This window comes from Pongo pygmaeus, chromosome 1 (genome assembly GCF_028885625.2).
Source record: "Pongo pygmaeus isolate AG05252 chromosome 1, NHGRI_mPonPyg2-v2.0_pri, whole genome shotgun sequence".
In the NCBI taxonomy this organism is placed as follows: Eukaryota; Metazoa; Chordata; class Mammalia; order Primates; family Hominidae; genus Pongo; species Pongo pygmaeus.
Genome location: NC_072373.2, coordinates 170449350 through 170469457, shown reverse-complemented (window position 1 = coordinate 170469457; position 20108 = coordinate 170449350). Strand labels below are relative to the sequence as shown.

Here is a 20108-nt window from a genome sequence, read left to right as displayed (position 1 = left end):
TTTTTTCACCCTGTGTATAGGCTATTCTGTTTTTATATTTTGTATTTTTGTTGAAAATCTGACATTTAAAATAATATAAAATTTCAAATCTGGAAATCAGACTTTTTCCATTCTTAGGGTTTATTGTTGTTGCTGTTTGTTTTTTAAGTGACTTTTTGGGACTAATTCTGTAAAGCCCGCATTCTTTGTATTGTGTAGCCACTGAAGTTTCTGCTCAGTTACCACAGTGGTTAGTTCACGATTGGTCAGAGATTACCATAGATGCCTTGAGTCTTTGGTAAAGGCTGTGACATTATGTGTGTTGGAAAACACCTTCAGTGCTTAGGCAGTTTGAAATTCTGCCTTTGCTTTCCTGTTTGTTCAGGGCCTCAAGTTTATCCAGTGCTGAGACAATGCGGGCCCTCTCATGTCTTTTCTGGGCATGTGCACAGCCCTGTACTTGGCTGACCTTCGAGATCTCCAGGAACATGTCAGAGCTTTTTAAACATTCCTATGGACATCTTGTTTCTCAGATCTTTCTTGCAAATTTTTGGCCAGGCTCTTGTGTACCGTAGCCATTATCACAGCCTTCAGTACCTGTGGTGGTAAACAGTTGCTGATGATTCTATTTGCCAAATGTCTCGGAAATATTTCCTGCACAGCAAGCAGTGAATCAGGTCAAATCATGAAGAGTCCCTATAAATGGGATTTAGGAAGCTGCAAGACAGGTTAAACAGTGACAATTCTCTGTGGATGGGGCTTTTTAAGGGAGCCCCATATCCATCCAGTCTGTGCCCATTCTGGTGGCTGCTAGAGCTGCTGGTTTTCACAGCTACAGCGATTGAAAGGCTGCTTGTTTTCAAGGTTACTGCAGAGCTGGGGAGACGGGAATAGTAGTTAGAAAAGTTAAAAGAGCAAAAAGCTTGCTGTTTTAACCAAGGTTTAGCAGGTTTACTTTAATAAATGCTCACCAGACTGTTGTAGGCCTTTGGTTTATTCCCAGAATTCTGAAATAGTTGATAATGACAAATGTGCTAGTGTGTGCATTACGTTAACGGAGGAACAGATTTACAGAGGTCTTTGTGCCTGCTCCTGCTAGATTTCCAACTTTAGGGTTCAGAGATCCTTAAGGCACCTACGGACCCCTTGAATCAGTTACCAGTTTACTGCTAAATTGACTTGAAACACGTAATGGACTAATTAGGGCTTTGTTTATTGACTTGGAACATAACAGCATTTAATACATGATTTTATATTCAGTAGTACTTTTCAAGTTCTGGGAAAATGATTTAAACATGAGCCTTCTGTTCGTAACCTAGAAGTTTGTCATTGGTGTAGGCTCTAAAATAAAATAGTCAATGATATGAAGTACCAGCTTGCTGTCCTTGGGAAATGGTGTTTTTCCGCCAATGTGTACCTCCAGGATACTACTTATCACTTCTTCCAGTTGAGTTTCACAAGTGGTAAAAAGAAGTAACTAGTCTCCGGCATCTCTTACACACTAACCTATATTCTAGATCCTTGACTAATACCACCTTTGTTACTCAGAACACCTTTGCAAGGGTTTATGTATCTGTATTCCTATTTTGAAGTTATGGATACTAAAGCCAAAGAGTTATATAAGTTGCCTAAGACAATATAGCTAGGAAGTGGTGAAATTGGTATTCAAACCATGGTCTTTATGCCTCCAAAGTCCATGCTTTTTTATTACCCCAGTTGCATATCTGTCCTCTGTTACATAATTGCATTCATTTTGTTCAAAGATAAGCTATCTGATGGGGAAGTCAAAACCATGTACAAAGACACATTATTTATGTAACTTAATAGAAAATGAGCTTCTTAAAACTAAAACATTTTCGCTTAAAATTAAGCAACAACTATTAAACTAGTTAAGATAAATTATTGTAAGCATAAAGTACATTGTTTATAGGCAGAATTCAATACTTTGCTGATATTAACAATTCTTTTCAGAGACTAATTGAGCAGCGTGATACTTTGAAAGAAACAAATGAAGAGCTTCGATGTTCACAAGTACAACAGGACCACCTAAACCAAACAGGTTAATTTTGTTAGATTTAGAAGAGTTTCAGCCTGGGCAGCATAGTGGGACTCCATTCAACAAAAAATAAAAACTTAACCTGTTATGGTGGCGCATGCCTGTAGTCCTAGCTCTGGGAGGCCGAGGAGGGAGGATCACTTGAGCCTAGGAGTTTGAAGTTGCAGTGAGCTCTGATTGCACCACTGCACTCCAGCCTTGGTGTGAAAGAGAAAAAGAGAGAAAGAGAGAAAGGAAAGAAAGGAGGGAAGGAAGGAAGGAAGGAAGGAGCACGTGAGGGAGGGAAAGGAAGGAAAGGAAAGGAGAGGGGAGGGGAGGGGAGGGGAGTGGGGGGTTAGGGTTTTTGGACAGAGAGAGACCCTATCGAAAGAAAGAAAAAGGAAGCGAGGGAGGTGGGGAAGGAGGGAGGGTTTTTTAAAATAGTTGAAATACTGAAATGCTAATTTATTTTTTGTTATTTTTTAGATGCATCTGCTACAAAAAGTTATGAGAATCTTGCCGCTGAGATTATGCCAGTGGAATATAGGTAAATTTGTTTTGTAACTTGATAGAATTATATTTAATATTATAATTTTTTTGTTTTTTGTAAATGTCTTGGCCTTTAAAAACTTATTTTATGGCTCATAGAGCTGAAAATTGCTGTTTCTACTTGAACTTTCTAAATCAGATTATTATTGCTACCACAACAATTTAAAATTTTATCAGAAGTAAAATTTCAGAAACCTGTTGAATAACATATTTTAGTTTTTATAACATGACATGACCCCCATGTGCTATGTTATAATTGCTTTAACTAGGGAGATTTAAGTATATACTTTAAAGTTAGGAAATTATTAGAAAACAAAAATCACTATGATTTCACAAGTCTTTGATTGGAGAAGTGGTATATGTGTAAAGTGAGAAAAGTTACTTATCTTGCTTAGTGGGGAGTCAATCATTAACTTAAAATTAGTAATTTAAAAAATAGCCATATGAGCTTTTTTTTTAGAGTTATACTATTGGCATTCAGAATTACAAAAATTGAGATTAATTGAAATTAGTTGCTTTTGAAGAATGGGATTTGGCAGGGGAACAACTAAGGGAGAGTATTACTTTCCTATTTAATACAAATAATATTAATATCAATAATATTAATAAAAAGTTGCATTTTTTAAAAGTACTTGTAAATCTTTAATAAAATTTTTTTCAGAAACAAAAGATCTAGAAACTTTCTTATTGCCATTATAAGGTATATATTAAAATTTTAGTCAAACTATAGTTTCTTAAATCTATTGCTTTTCTTTTATGTGTTTTCTAAGCATATACTATTTGTTTCCTTTAGCGAATAGTTTCTAAATTACCAAAGTAAAATAATTTCTATTATCTCTTCAGGAATGGCATAATAACAATTTAATGATTTATAGCATAATCCTATATGGTACCTATAAAATTTTACTGCTTTTTTTTAAAGGCACAGTCTTGCAGTTTACATAATTTTTTCTTAAACACTTTCAGAAGCTTTTGTTGAAGTTTAAGAGTTTCATGCCCTACCAGCTGTGCTAGCTGGTCCTACTTGCATCTTAAAATGGTAGCTATTAAGTGGACAGGAATTTCCTTTTTTTAACTAAAGAATATAATGATTCATATTTTTAAAAATTAAAAAAGATTTTGCTTTGTAACATCAGGGAGGTGTTTATTCGACTGCAACATGAAAATAAGATGCTTCGCTTACAGCAAGAGGGCTCTGAGAATGAACGTATTGAGGAACTTCAGGAGCAGCTAGAACAGAAACACCGTAAGATGAATGAACTGGAAACTGAGCAGAGGTGATGTGCTCCTTAGTAATTGAAAATCTTGGTGATTTTATTACCGAGCCATAAAATCTTGATTCACAGAAATGGAAAATATTATTGTAGCTAAAGTAATTAGAATTACCTAGAAATAGTTTAATATTTTTGTTAGTAGTCTTTCATCACTATAAGCTTCACTCTGTGAAAGAAGTCAGGTGATTCATTTCAGTTATATTTATAAAATATATGGATAATCCATTAATTTCAGCATTCTTGGCTAACCAGGCTACTTATTCTTTGTATTCTTTTTGAGACAGAGTCTCCCTCTGTCACCCAGGCTGGAGTACAGTCGCGTGATCTCTGCTCATTGCAGCTTCCACCTCCCCAGTTCAAGTGATTCTCATGCCTCAGCCTCCTGAATAGCTGCAATTAGAGACATGCACCACCATGCCTGGATAGTTTTTGTATTTGTTTTCTTTTCTTTTTTTTTTTTTTTTTTTGAGACGGAGTCTTGCTCTGTCACCCAGGCTAGAGTGCAATAGCACGATCTCGACTCACTGCAACTTCCGCCTCACAGGTTCAAGCGATTCTCCTGCCTCATCCTCCCAAGTAGATGGGACTATACGCACACGCCACTACGCCTGGCTAATTTTTTTTGTATTTTTAGTAGAGATGGGGTTTCACCGTGTTGACCAGGCTGGTCTCAATCTCCTGACCTCATGATCCACCCACCCCAGCCTCCCAAAGTGCTGGGATTACAGGCGTGAGCCACCATGCCCGGCCAATTTTTGTATTATTAGTAGAGATGGGGCTTCACCATGTTGGCTGGGCTGGTCTCGAACTCCTGACCTCATGTAATCCACCTGCCTCAGCCTTCCATAGTTGCTGGGATTACAAACATGAGCCACTGTGTCTGGCCCACCAGGCTACTTATTCTTGAATTTCATTTAGATATGTTCACAATTCAGACAGTTTGACAAATGAATAAATGACAGTTTGGCTTTCTACTGAAGTCTAGTGCATAGATGAGATATAAATTGTGGAATCAAATTTAAATACCACTTCTAATTTAACTTATTAACTGTTTCTGGACAAGTTACTTAAACTTACACTCAGTGTCTTCAGGTGTAAATACAAGTTGTTAGGAAGACTACAGATAATGAGCTTAAAGCAAATGATGTGCTTATGTGGTATCAATGAAGTGCTCAAAACTTATTATAATATGCTTTTCTAAGTACTTTTTTGCTATTAACTCAGTAAATCCTCATAATAACTCTTATGAAATAGTAACCATGATTAGCTCTTTTTCTATGGATAAGGAATATGGATACAGAGAAGTTAAATAACATACCTAAAGTTATACACCTAGTAGTTCTGGATCCTCCATAATGAACTCTCTGTCAATCTGATTACCGAGTCTTTACTCCTAACTACTATGGTAACTTGCCGTTTATAAATGGCATACTTACTATAAGGGTATTTGGATTTGTTTAACCTTTATTGAATCCTAGACACCAACAGAAATTTTAGACACACTTGAATCTTACCTTTCTCAAACTTGTGTATAACTTGTGTGTATAAGGTTACATAAACGGTGGTTAAAAGAAGAATAACAATTTAGTTTTCTAAAGAGACCATTAAATATTACTATTTTATTCAGTTCAATACCAGTTGTTAGCACTTTTCTGAAGAGACCATTAAATATTATCATCTTACTCAGTTCAATACCAGTTGTTAACACTTTTCTGAAGAGACCATTACATATTACTGTCTTATTCAGTTCAAGACAAGTTGTTAGCACTGCGAAAATCATATAAGCTTTTAAGGAATTAACATAGGAAAGCAGACATGTAAATAGATAATTGTTATATTATGTGATAACTGCAACAATAGAATATTATAGCAGGCAGGTGAGTGTATGTGTGTGGATATACATAGAGGGAGAGGGAGATACTAACTCTTCCTAGTAACTTCCAGTGGAAGTAACTCCAAAGCAGGGTTTTAAAGAATGAGATTTTGCCACATTAGAAGCTGAATTAGTTACTAGTGGCAGTCCCTTTAATTTAAATTTAAAAAAACTTGTGGAAATGATTGGAAAATGGTGACCTTCCTCTTTCAATACACTGTGAAATCTGAAACAGAAGATGGAAATCTAGTTTTCATTCATTAAAAATACAACTGTAGAAAAATTGAGCTGGTTTTCTGATTTTTCTACCAGTGAGTACAGTGTAGAAATGTTTTTGCCACCTACATTTAAGTTCCTTAAAATTTTAAATGTAGGCATATATACTTTCAGGAAAAAAGTTTTCTTTTAAAAAGTATTTTCTTAGATGTAGCCTGCCCTACTTCATATTGTAGCCAGGCACAGATAATTATTCCGCATTTGTCATTGCTATAAAAATATTTTTTACTTAAATTGCTAACTGAATGTACCTTTGTAGATCCTTAACTGCTTTGACTTTCAATACAAGTAAATGCTTATGACCCATCTTACAATAGGCTGAGCAAAGAGCGTATTAGAGAATTGCAGCAGCAGATTGAGGACCTCCAGAAGTCTTTACAGGAACAAGGTTCCAAGTCTGAAGGCGAAAGTGTAAGTAACTTAGAAATTATAATAATTCTGCTGTGTATGGCTTTTCTTTAATAGATCATGATGCCCAAATTAATCTTGTATGGGAAAGTACAGCCCTTATCATTGAGAATACCCTTAAATACCGTATATATCTGCATAATAGATGCAGTGATTTTGCCAACTTGGAGCCTGTCAGTTGATCATCTACATTGGAAGGTGATTTCTGTCTGTCCTACTTCAATAGCTATACCAAAGTTCGTGATGATTCTTGATCATCATTCAACATCATTCAGCAGCTATACCAAAGTTCATGATTATTCTTTATTGAGAGCATACTACAATTGAGGCCTTCATAGTTCTGCTGGAATTCCAACAGGGCTGGCCTGAGAAAAATCCAAATGAGAGTAATTAGTAATCAGAATTGAGGAAACCTTCTAATAGGAAAAGAGAGAATGGGAAAATGATTTCTACCTAAAGAGCATGCCAAAAATGGATTATACCCATCTCTGAAGGACAGAAACTTTAATGCAGCCTTGGAGGCATCACTCATTTCTTCCTCCTTCCTTACCGTTTTCTGATGGATTTTGACAGCAGATATTGTGAGAGCAGAGATAAGAGGATTTAAAAGAGATCAAACTTAGCCAAAATCTGACTATACCTAGCAACTTTTCTATAGTTTGATCTTTTTATGTGAAGAGAAAAAGAAGTAATGATTGAGAGATTGTTGTACTTAATTAAAAATAACAAGAAAAAAGGACTAGATATGTGTTAGGGATATCTTGATTGATTGAGATTAGATACAATGCTAGGTGATTATACCTGTGTTGATGGGGGAGGAAACTCTGCAGAGTAAAGAGATGAAAAGGAAAATTGAAAGAGTTGCATTTCCTTTCTGTCTTTTATGTGCTTTATATTATTTTCTTTTTTTTTCCCTGGGGGCTTGGAAAATAGAAATCGTCTCATGCATGGCGGCATCTCATATGTGCATATATACGGTATTGTAACTTCTCTAATACAAATATTATTTTAAGCCATACTAGAGAATACTTTTAAAATGAGGTCTTTTGGGGGGAGCACATTTTGGCTTGCAGTGTTTTAAAGATAAATGTCTTTATTATTTTAATATATTGGTATCCAACTTGTATTTCGGATTATATATTTTAAATACTTCACCTATACAGTAGATGCCGAATGACTATTGCAATTTAAAGTACTGGTTTTTAAAAGAGGAAATTGTATGTTTAAAATTTTGCTTTTTAACAATATCCAGTTGCTTCATTTTGATGTTAGTTATTAAAGTATTTACAACTATAATAATAAAGTTTTATTATAAAGATAATTATTTTAGATCTTTAAGTTTGTTCCTCATAAGAGGCCCAAAATCTTAAAATTTTTATTCTGAATAAATGATTTTTAAAATATTTTAATGTTTGATACTCCTCAGTATATCACATTCAGCTTGCATTTGGTGTTTTTCAAGTTCAGATTTAATTTTTATTACATTCAGAAACATGAGGCATTTTTCTTTCTGTTTTTGTACCTTTTTATATTTCATTTTCTATTTTTCCTTTCCTTTTTGAAGTAAAAAAAGAACCTAAAAAGTTCATGCTTCTTAAAGTGTGTTATTAGAAATACAAATTTTAAAAATATTTATAATTTTGCCTGGTACACCTTCAAAAGGACGTAAAGAGATTTCGATGTCTGGAAAATTGACCTTTGTCAAGATAGTCATCTTACAGCATTTTTTTTAAATTTTATAGTCCAGCAAATTAAAGCAGAAGTTGGAAGCTCATATGTAAGTAAAACTGATATTTCTTTTCAAATATGAGAAGGGAGGGGTTGTAAAAGCCTCTAAAGTTAATCTCATTTTTGGATTTTGTTTAGAAAAGCAAATATCCTGATGCTAATTGATACACTTGCTGCAAAAGTGAAAAGCATGCTAAAGATTCAGCCTCCCTGCTACCCCCATCCCAAACTCCTACGTCTTTCAGTTGTTAATATCATTTGAAAAGTTTAAAAAAACAGATTAACTATCACAACTAGATTATATGGGATGTTAAACCTATAAAATATTTTACTTTCTTAGGAAGCAAAGGTGGCAAGGGAAACAATTTAACCTTTTTGGCACCTGCTATGTGCCTGACTGTTTACATCCTCATGACAACCCCTGTAGTCAGGCAGATAGTATTCCCATTTCACAGATGAGGATCCAAGGGTCAGAAAGCAACTTGCCCAAGGTCCACAAATGTTATATGGCAGAGACCAGTCTCCATGCTTTTTCTACCACTTAGGGAAAAACTCACAGAGGTCCATGAAGAATTACAGAAGAAACAAGAACTCATTGAAGATCTTCAGCCAGATATAAATCAAAATGGTAGGTATCTGTGAAAACTTGGATCAGACAATAATATATCTAAGGACTTACCCTTTTTTATTGAAGGATGCAAGGTCTATGCGTAAGTTTTTGCACAATGTGTAGATACACATATTGTAAATAAGGACTATGATAATTTTTAGTGCTGAAGTCATTAATAAATGATATATTATTAAAGCAAAAAATCTAATAAAAGGAATTGATGGATATACAGGAGTATCAAACATTAAAAAATAAGATTAATCTGTGGAAATGTGGATAAAAATGATTTCAAATCAGATTGATATGAACTTTAAAACATTGTGTAGAAATGCTTTATTTTTCTTGTGGTTGTGCTTACTGTAAGGTATATTTGCTATTTATACTTGATAGAAAGGAGAAAAAGATCTAATAAAGCAGATTGTAGATATTTTTAAGGGTCAAATAATAAATGATTGAGGATGTGTTGGTTGTATTTCAAAACTTTTAGATAAGGATTCATTACAAAGAATAAATAACAGTCTTTTAAGTTCTCTTATCAGTCTTTAGAAAATAAATATAAACATAATTTTATGTGAGGATGAAGTATTTTAATAGGTAGTAAATATTAATAACTGATTGTTTCATTTTATTTTTACTAATAGTACAAAAGATCAATGAACTTGAAGCTGCTCTTCAGAAGAAAGATGAAGATATGAAAGCAATGGAGGAAAGATATAAAATGTACTTGGAGAAGGCCAGAAATGTGAGTGACTTATCTTTCGGAGCTCAAGACTTTGTGGCCTGTGTTTTAGCAAGGCCCATTTCACCGGATTTTTCTGCCATTCTTGTATCTGTATCTAATCACTTCTCTCTTAACTGTATTGCCTTACCTGTCAGGTTTCTGTGGTATTTCCCAATCAGTTCTCATACTCTCAGTCTCACTCATCAGTGTCAGATAAAATAAGCCATAGCTAATAGAGACTGTTTAGACAGACTGTAGTGATGTCAGAGAGAGTGATGGCTATAATGTATGGAATCTTTAGTTCTTGGCAAAATAAGCCCAGAATTCTTGCAAATTTTCTAAGAATACAGTTTTTCTAGAAATAGCAAAATGAACATTTTATCTTTTGTAAAATTTAGCTTTTTAAATATATTTGAAATTGTTGTAGCATTTAGTTTTAGATTAGACAGTTAAACACTTTTCAAATGTTCATCACACTCAAGGTTTAAAAAGGTAGAGGTTTACTTCATAGTCACATTGAGTCCAATCATAAATGGGGAAGGGACACTTCTACATGTAGTCATTCAGAGTCCTAAGCTGACAGAGGCTCTGCCTTCTTCAGCATAGGGATCCCAGGTTCACTTGACCTTGTCCAACTAGGTCAAGTGAAGAAAGACAGCCTAGATTGCATAGGAGATATGTAATGGGCGAGGCCTGAAAACAGCATAAATCACTTTCACTCCCACTTTGGAGCGCAGGCATGTGACCACACTACATTTATGGAACAGACTTTGCAAAAGTAAAATAATGCCTATATAATACTTAGTTGTGTGGGATATAGTTTACTTAAGCATTATCCTACTGTTGGAAATAATCTGTATTCATTTCCTTTTCCTTTTTTGCTCCTATAAATAAGACTGTAGTCAACATAATTATACAGAAAGTTTTCTCTTTATTTTAGTTTATTATCTTAACCTTATTTCCTAGAAATGCAAGTATTGGGTCATAGGATAAGACCATAAGATGCTTGATATGTATTTCTAAATGACATTTTAAGAGGACTATAACTAATTGAACAAAACCATGACAATGAATACCACATTTTTGCCACCATTGATTAATATCATTTAAAAGACAGTTGCTTGCTTTCATAAATATGATTTTTTTCCCCATTACCTAATTTGGGGCAAGAGGTTTAAATAATGGTTAAGATACTGGCTAAAGTAATAACATGTCCATTGTAGAAAATTCAGAAAATATACAAATCACAACCATTTATCACTTAGAGATGATAAACTATGATTTGCTCTTTGTAATTAAATTGATATAAATTATTCAGTGTATTCTGCTTTTATGATGTGCATTCCATGAGGGCAGGCACCATGTCTCCCATAAATTGCTGAATCCTCATCTGCCAGTATCTACCACATAGTTGTCACTCAATAAATGATTTTTGAATGAATGAAGGAGCCATAATAGTATTTTGGTATTTTACCATCCAGTCTTCTTCTTTTTCCTTTATAAATATAGATGAAATTTTCCTAACTCATTAAATAATTGTAAATATTTTTAATAGTTTTATAACTACATCATGCAGATGTCCCTGTTTGAAATTTATGGTTTTTGCTTGAAATATATTCTTGACATTTCTGAATTGGTTTTCTAACAGAATGCTATCTCCATAGTTTAGCTGAATCTCTTTACTACATTCTGGTCAAACATATCTTTTTACTCAATTTTTAGTAATAACATAAATGCGATTCAGCACCCTACCTTTTGCAAATAAAATCACCAGCATTTATTATATTGATCTTATATATTGAATTACACTTGACTGGATAATAATAGTAAAAAAGATTATTGCTAAGAATTTCTTCTGTGTGTTATTCTTACTTTATAAAATCAATAAGTTTCCTTAGAGTTATTGAATTCATTTTGATTTTTTAAAAAATTCTCAAGTCAAATAAATATAGAAAGGGTTATTTCAAGACTTTAATGCCTAAAGTTTGAGTATTGAAAAGGCTAAATAACTATTTCCATGTACTGAGCCTTGGAGAAGGGAAATTTGTTTTTGGAATGGGGACATTTATATTTTTGTACCGAATTTTTGTACTGTTTCTTGTATATAGAATGAGTTATTTTTGTTATCCCAATTAGGATTGTAAAACAAGCTACAGTTAGCTCTTGGATGACTTTGTGGATTATTTTCCACCTTACTTACACAGTTTTTGTAAGATATGTTCTGTATGTTTTAATACTTCAAAATATAAAGTGAACATAGTATTTTTTTCTTTAAACAGGTAATAAAAACTTTGGATCCCAAGTTAAATCCAGCATCAGCTGAAATAATGCTACTAAGAAAGCAGTTGGCAGAGAAAGAGAGAAGAATTGAGATTCTGGAGGTAAAACTTTTATATTTACTCATCTCTTAATTATTTTGTAGAATCCTGGTAATTAACTGCTGTCATATATTTGCCATTAATGATCAAGTTTTACAAAAAGTTAAAAATGTCATGTTTTAGCACCCAGTGTGTTTATTACAAAGCATCTCACTGGCCGCCCAATAGATGGTCTGTGTGTAGCTCATATACCCTGTTTATATGCAGCGTTGTAGTTGTAGCTCTTCTTGTCAATAATAGGCATTATATGGCTATCCCTGACTTTCTAACAGAGACCTGCTATAATGTTTCTTTTAAAATTATGCAAATATGATTTCATTTGGGGGATATAAACCTGATCTTTACCGTTTAAAAAAGATACTGTGTTGATTCAGTCAACCACATTTTTCTTGTCTTCAGCCGTTTCTCACCTGAACCTAAACAAACTTATTAATAGTGGAATTTCTGGGAGAAGGAAGTACTCACAGAATCCCAGTGAACTCCTGAACTAAAGTGGAATTCTTAGTTATTAATCATGTAAAGTTATATTAGTAATGGCATGCTCTCATTAATTAGCTGAGTCTTTAAATATTAAAGATATTTTTGTGTTAGTGGTTATATTATTTTTATGAGCCTTAGGTAAGTATGTCACTATGGAATTCTGTATTCTTAGATTTATAATTGAGCACGTTCTGGTTTCCTTTGCAAAGTGTTTTACAAAACTACTGTATTTAATACTGTAGTGAGATTTGATGCTATTCTTGAAGTAAATATATACTTCCTTTTAATAACAGATGCATAATTGCAGAGCCATATTGAATTCTACATACTGGCCTTGAAATTCTCTTAAATGGTACTCAGTTTCTTTTTTTTTTTTCTTTCGATATGGAGTCTTGCTCTGTCGCCCAGGCTGGGGTGCAGTGGCGTAATCTCGGCTCGCTGCAACCTCCGCCTCCCAGGTTCAAGCAATTCTCTTGCTTCAGCCTCCCTAGTAGCTGGGATTACAGGTGCATGCCACCACGCCCAGCTAATTTTTGTATTTTTAGTAGAGATAGGGTTTTGCCACGTTGGCCAGGCTGGTCTGGAACTCCTGACCTCAAGTGATCCACTCTCCTTAGCCTCCCAAAGTGCTGGGATTACAGATGTGAGCCACCGCACCCAGCTGTATTCAGTTTCTTTTTAAATCATCTAGGAATGTTATATTTCAAAGAAATGCACTCTATTTATGTACCTTTTTCTTGGTATTTGAGCAAGTAGGTATGAACTGTGGTAGAAATATTTTTATTTAAAGACTTAAAGACTTTAACACCCCCTCCTCCCTACGTCCATAGTACAACACCATTCTTCCTACATCCATAGTACAACACCAACCCGATATGCCCTTGCTATCAATGCTTGTCCAGGCTATGTTGTGTGTTCTCAAAAGCACTGGGTAGGGAGACCTGTCTGAAGAAATGCTATTCTTGAAATTCTAAGTCAAATATCTCTTTATTAAACTTTCCCTGTATTCCTTAGGGGAAGTTTAATACTGTCTCACTCTCCACACTGAGTCCATGTGCTTCGAACTCATGAATTTATTCCACAACAGCATTGGTTTTCTTTTTGGTACATGTGGACGTGTCTTGAGGGCAAAGACTCTTTTATTTCTGTACCCCTAACATTAAATATTACATAAATCAGAGGCCAGGGTTGCAGCATTATTAGTAACTTCTTTTCTTAAAATTGTTACTTCTCCTCTCTGGCTGGCCATCTTCTTATCTATAAAATGGTGAGACTGGAATTGGATAATCGCTGACATCTAAGTTGCTCTGTTTACGTCCCAGTGAAAGTCAGTAAAAATATACACCATCGTTGATGTTTGAAATGTACATCCCCAACAGATATGATGAGAAAATAGTCCCTGTAACTGTAAGACTCTGAGGAAAAGCTTAGGTTAAGTCACAGCACATGGGCATTTAATTTGTGTGTATTCATCTAGACACACACTGCAAAAAGTAAAAAGGAGAAATGTAATGTAAATAGCAGAGGCTGTTCTATCTGCCATCCCTCTTGGGAATTCTGTGCCTGGAGTGAGTGTGAGTCCGAAGAAGGGCATCACCTCTCTTTTGGGCTTGGTTCACATATACTTTTTGTATCATGAACTTCCTGTGTATCAAGATAATAGTACTTATATCAACCAAACTATATCTGGTACTCAAGAAACGTATGTCAGTCTCTGTGATGGCACATAAATATGGCTATGGAATCTAGTACACAGGCCACCAACAATTAAGAGAGAAAAATTTGTATAAACTTTATAGGCAACTTAAAAAGATTTTTCCAGGCATTTTTGACTATGTCCTCTTTCTCCTTAGTTTTGGCCCCTCCAGAGGTGCAGCTCTGTTTCGTTTACCTAAGCCACTTGTTACTTTTTTCTCTAGATATGGTGGGCAGTAGCCTTAAAATCACTAGTTGTGTATATGTATGTTTAAATCACTCTGTTCTACCTGTAAATTTCTTGAAATAAAGGTTTATTAGTCACAAACCTTATTCTTTCCTAAAGGTGTTGGGCATGCATTTGTGCTTGATTCAGTTTACATTTGACTACATTGTGTGCCTCACAAGTGCAATCTTTAGATTCTCTCAATAATGAACATAGTGAAGAAATTATTCTATCTTTAGTAATTTGAGGTAATTTCTGGGATTTTAATTGTTCTCATATCTTTTTTCCAGAGTGAATGCAAAGTAGCAAAATTCCGTGATTATGAAGAAAAACTCATTGTTTCTGCCTGGTATAATAAGGTGAGCTGAAGTTCAGCAAATGATTGGATGAGAACGGTGTTTGAGCAAACTTTTTTTTGACCAAGTACAATATAAGAAAATATATTTTATTTTATACCATAAACCAAGACATAGCATGTTTATGTATATAACTGAAACAAAAGTTACCCTGTGTATTGCACTCAGATGTTTTGTCATATTCTCCTTTAATGTTGACTCTAATCCACTAACTTGATATTGTGACTCATCAGCCTTTAGCTGATACATATGAAGCACAGGTGTAGTAATTCATAAACCTTTTTAAAATTGCCTTATTTGAGCTGAAACATTCAATTTTTGCCCATAAAAGGTTTCTGAAGAAATATGAAGATCTGTGTAATGCAAAATTAAATGCTTCTAGTTACTCAGTATTTATTTTAACATCCTCTAAAGCCTGTGTGTCCTTTACTGTATTTATTACTTTATTTTTTTTTATCCAGGGGTTACTCTTCATAATTGTCTCTTTGTCCTACCAAGGAGAAAATAGCATAGTTTGAAATGTGTTTTATTTTGTCATTGGTAGTATCAGTAGGATATTTTCAAGAGTAGCATTTCATGATGTATATGGTTCTTTTGCATTATTCTAGTCAGCCAGAATAGGCTATTATCTACTTTTATCTCTTCTTATTTATACAAAGGCATATCACTTTATAAAATTCCCATGGGTGAATGCTGTGCTCCACCAGAAGGCACTAGTTATTCTTCCTGAAACATGGCTCATGCTTTCATGACACCATGCTTTTCATCTGAGCTCTTTCCTTTCTTCTGTTGGGTAAAATATTGCTTAAAGGGCCCTGAAGGAAATTACGTGTGAGGTATTCTCAGAACTTTCTCTCATGAGTCAGTCATCCTAGTTGAGATCAGTGACTGTGTATTATTTATTTGTTCTTCCATGACCTCTTGATACATAAATCACTGAAGATATTGTAGCCAAGTAGTCCATGATTGATTCATTTTTTTTAACCTATATTTGTTGAGCATCTAATATCCATGTACTGTACTAGTTACTAGTGATGCTAAGTTCAGTAAAATTGTGTTATGTGGTCTAGTGGGAGAGTTATGACTTCCCTTATAAGAAACTCAACAGCCAAAATATGGTAATTTATCAGGTATCAATATTGAGATAGACTATAGTAAATTTAATCTATATTGGTGGTTCTCCAACATTAACTTGCCTCAGAAGACTTGTTAAAACACAAATTGCTAGATGCACTGGCAGAACTTCTGATTCAGTAGGTCTGGGTAAGGCCCCTAAATTTGTGTTTTTAACAAATTCCCAGGGATGCTAATCTTGTTAATCCAGGGACCACCCTTCAAGAACCTTTGATCTAAGCCATTCTATTGTGACCTGTCTGCTCATAGGTGGTAGAGTGATGGCCCAAACACAAAAATTTGTTATAATTAGGTCTAATTCCAGGCCATTATTTTAAGTTACTGTTTTAAATAATTTTAAATTTAGTGGATTCAATAGAGAAACTGGATTTTGTGCCTTCTTATTAGCATTACCATTTCATAGATTAATCAGCTTCTGAACCCTTATTTTCTATAAAAATGAGGAAAGCCTTAGCTTTATAGGTTGGTTTTAAGGATTAAGTGTCTTTATGTGAGACGCACTTGGCAAACTCTGTTTAGTCATGTTAAATAAAAAATATATGTATTTTTTTTTCAGAGTCTAGCGTTCCAGAAACTGGGGATGGAGTCTAGACTGGTGAGCGGCGGTGGTGCCTGCAGTGACACTGGTGCATGCACTCCTGCGCGGTCTTTCTTAGCACAGCAACGGCACATCACCAACACCAGAAGAAATCTCTCTGTTAAAGTCCCTGCTACAACATCTGATTAAACTGCAAAAAAAAAAAAAAACAAAAAAACAAAAAAACAAAAAAGAACACATAAAATAGAAGTGTCCTTAAAATATTTTGTACCTTTCAACTAACTACCAGATTGAAAAAGAGTTTATGATGCGGGATATCAGGTATTTTAAAATCAACATGCATCAAATTAATTTTGCCAGTTGACTTCAGAAACAAATTATAGAATTAGCCATCTCTCTGAGGGAGCACATTTGAATAATTGGAGATGCAGTTATACACACATTTCAAACAAACATTTGTCTTTTGAGAGTATTATAATTTCAAATTGGCCTTATATATTTTAGTTAAGTGTTTTCAGTTGTATTAGTAACTTAATTAATTTTCAATAGCTATTCAGTAATACTTAATCTTAGAACATTATCTGGATTTGTTTAATCTTTTTTTGTTTTTTGTTGATTTATATAAAAACAGTCTTGAGGCAGGGACATGGAGAACTATGCAAGGGTGATTTCTTTGACTTAATATATACAAGGCTTTACTTCTGTCCCCTAATTCTTCCATTGAATGTGTACCTCTACCTTGTCATGTCATGGAAGATACAACATTTGGAAGATTTGACAATTGGAATGACTTTGGAATAATAAAATTGATTAATTGGAAATTTTACATATTCTGAAAATCTAATCTCATAGTTCTAATATGTACCTATGGCAAATAAGAGCTTCTGGACATCATGTTTAAAATGTTAAGCATAAGAAATAAACTGACATTTGTAATAGGTGACTTTCTGATGGAAAGCAAGCAAAATATATATATATACTTTTTGTGAAATGTCTATATACTTTTTAAGGTAATTAATGAAGATTTCAGTTATTGCTTTTAAGCATAAAATTATATTTAGCTTCTGCTGAAAAATTGTATCATATAATAATTTTGCTTCATTGAAAAGGGATGTTGCAGTGATGAAACAAGGTGGGATCAGTTTGATTTTGTTTACTTATTAAGGAGTTTATCTTGGGCTCAGTTTGTGGTATTCAGCTTGTTTCTGCCCAAAGCTCTTATTTTCAAAGGTGTTACTTTTGAACTTTTGGGGTCATTTTTAAAGGTTAGCACTTTTGAATTTTAGTTGTGTTAAATATGTGCTGTCATATATCATAGCCATGAGCCATATATGACAATTTAAATTTAATTAATTATAAACTCAGTTTCTTGGTTGCACCAGCCACATTTCAGATGCTCAATAGCCACATGTGGCTAGTGGGTACCATATTGGACAGGGCAGCTATAGAATATTTCCCCATCATTGCAGAAAGTTCTATTGGATAGCACCATAATAAATCTTTTTATAGTAACTAACTTGGACATACTATTTGATACTAGATGTTAGACCACAAAAAGAAGAAAAATGTTAGGACTATTTCAGATATAAAAAGGAACTGAATTGTGACATAATTAGCATCTTACATTCCATACAGTTGAATACCTTATGCTGTGACAACCATAGTTAATCATTTCAGTGCTGTTGAACATACATACCTATCAGCAGTGTGTTTAGACCAGGGGTCAGCAAACTTTCTGTGAATGGACAAAGAGTAAATACTTTAGTAAATGTCTTAGGCTTTGTGGGCTACATGATCTTTGTTGCAAGTACTCAACTCTGCCATTATAGAGTTAAAGCAGCCATATACAATATACAAACAAAATGGGCATAGTTGTATTTCAGTAAAACTTTATTTACAAAGACAGGTGGTAGGCCGGATTTGGCTTGCATGCTGTAGAGCTGTGGTCTAAATTTTATTCGTAGACTTTCTTTGCAAATACAGTGTGAGTATTGTTCCATTTACAGTATTATTATTTTTTAGATATCTGATTTTTAGATTCTTGCCTGGTAACTTTTTACTGAAAATACAAGAATTTCATACTGCATTTGCATCTCCGAGATTAGGGAGCACCTGTCAGGATATTTTGTTCTATCAGGGTTACTTCTGTTGACTACCTCTTAGATTTTGATACAGTTATATTGTTGAGTTTCATTTTCATATATTCTTGTAGTGTCTGCTTGCCTGTGACTTCTGGTAAAATAAAATGAGCCTTTGAAAATATTTTAGCATGGTATTTAACATTTTCTAAATATTATGGCATTTTGACATATTTTAGTCAGTGAAGACATCTGCCCCTTTGGTGTTTCTACTTGCTTACGATTGAGATTTTACAAGCCTTTCAAGCTCTGTTTTAAAGGAATTTATTGTAAAACATTAACTTTAATAAATTAGTGTTTTCACAGATCAGATTATTATACTTGGAATTTCTAAATCATGAAATTTCTGAATAAGGACTTAAGGCTAGATTCATTTTCCTTAATAGAGAAAAAGGAAATTTCTGATTTATCACTTTTCTAGTTGATAAGTAGAATTCAAAACGTTTGATATGTAAGTATTTATATAAGACTAATGTAATTTAAAGTTCTGTATTATTGTGATTAATCATACAGAAGTTCAGGAACTGATCAGAAGTGAGATTCTTTTCCACATCTGGTTAATGTAGTGAGTTGACACCCTGTGGGTGGTAAAGCATTATAAACATTTCATCTTGAACCATGATTTATACACATCTGTGTTGTAAGGGAGGCTTGAGTACATATACCAATGAAGAGATATTCAGCATTTGTCTATTTGATAAGGAATTAAATGTCCTAGTGACTATAAAGTAAAACCACAGACCAATTTGGAAATGATCTTCAATGTTAAGCACTTGCTCTAAGATTAAAATTCCTTTTCTTTTTAAGGTTAAGGGTGTGTACATATGGCAGTGATGTCTATGTTGAGATTAACTTATATATTGAGAAAAATTTGAAGTTTATTTTTTCAATGAATAAGGCTGTCAAATGATTTAGTATAGATTAATGATGTCTTTTTTAGAAATATTAAAGTGAGTATTCCTCATTATGTCATCATTTCTGATAATTAGAATGCTAATTTGAATGTTAGATAATGTGTCCACATCTGTACCTATTTCTTTCTAGGGGCACATCTGACCCTGGGGCTTGGGGGTGGCTTTTAGGCCACAGTAGTGTCTGTGTTAGGTTCTCTAAATGTGTATTTAATGAGAAACATTCCTATGTAAAAATGTGTGTATGTGAATGTATGCATACATTCTTATTATGCACCTGTACATTGTGAAGAAGTAGTTTGGAAATTTGTAAAGCACAAACCATAAAAGAAAATAGTGTGGAGATATTAAATGATGTAGCACAAATGTAATGTTTAGTTTATAAAAGGTCCTTTCTATTTTCTATGGCAAAGACTTTGACACTTGAAAAATAGAACCAATATTTGATTTATTTTTGTAAGTATTTAGGATATTATTTTAAATAAATGATTGTCCATTATCATTATAATAGTTGTGAAATGATTTAAGTAAATAAACTTTATGCTTCTGTGTCTGTTGATTTTGATGGGTTTTTAGTGGGCATAAATGCATGTTTATTTGCTGCATTAAATAGAGGACTGAAAATAGGTTTGTAAAGAAAAAGTAATTCCATTCTTCTAATTTTGTTTTTCCTTTTAATTTTTGGGGGAATGAAAAGATACATTAAATGATTTGGGACTATGTCTTTTTATGTCTCCAATTTCACCTCTGGAACCTAGACATCTTGGATTAACACGGAATCAAAACATTACTGGGGCCG

At 33.8% G+C, this 20108-nt stretch overlaps 1 protein-coding gene across 5 annotated transcripts in view; it reads left to right on the top strand.

Moving 5' to 3' along the window:
- HOOK1 (hook microtubule tethering protein 1) overlaps positions 1–19876 on the top strand; it is a 61794-nt gene extending 41918 nt beyond the window's left edge. For 3 of the 5 annotated variants that reach the window (XM_054485441.2, XM_054485436.2, XM_054485429.2), the window contains exons 14-23: positions 1951–2038; positions 2501–2561; positions 3700–3840; positions 6304–6397; positions 8137–8171; positions 8668–8750; positions 9374–9474; positions 11733–11834; positions 14523–14591; positions 16279–19875. In XM_054485441.2, coding sequence (XP_054341416.1) covers positions 1951–2038; positions 2501–2561; positions 3700–3840; positions 6304–6397; positions 8137–8171; positions 8668–8750; positions 9374–9474; positions 11733–11834; positions 14523–14591; positions 16279–16449 — 945 coding nt within the window. In that variant the 3' untranslated portion in view covers positions 16450–19875. Of the gene's footprint in view, positions 1–1950; positions 2039–2500; positions 2562–3699; positions 3841–6303; positions 6398–8136; positions 8172–8667; positions 8751–9373; positions 9475–11732; positions 11835–14522; positions 14592–16278 lie in introns of all 5 variants that reach the window. The other 2 variants (XM_063655017.1, XM_063655019.1) reach the window with 1 other exon arrangement.
- Positions 19877–20108: the final 232 nt, after the last annotated feature.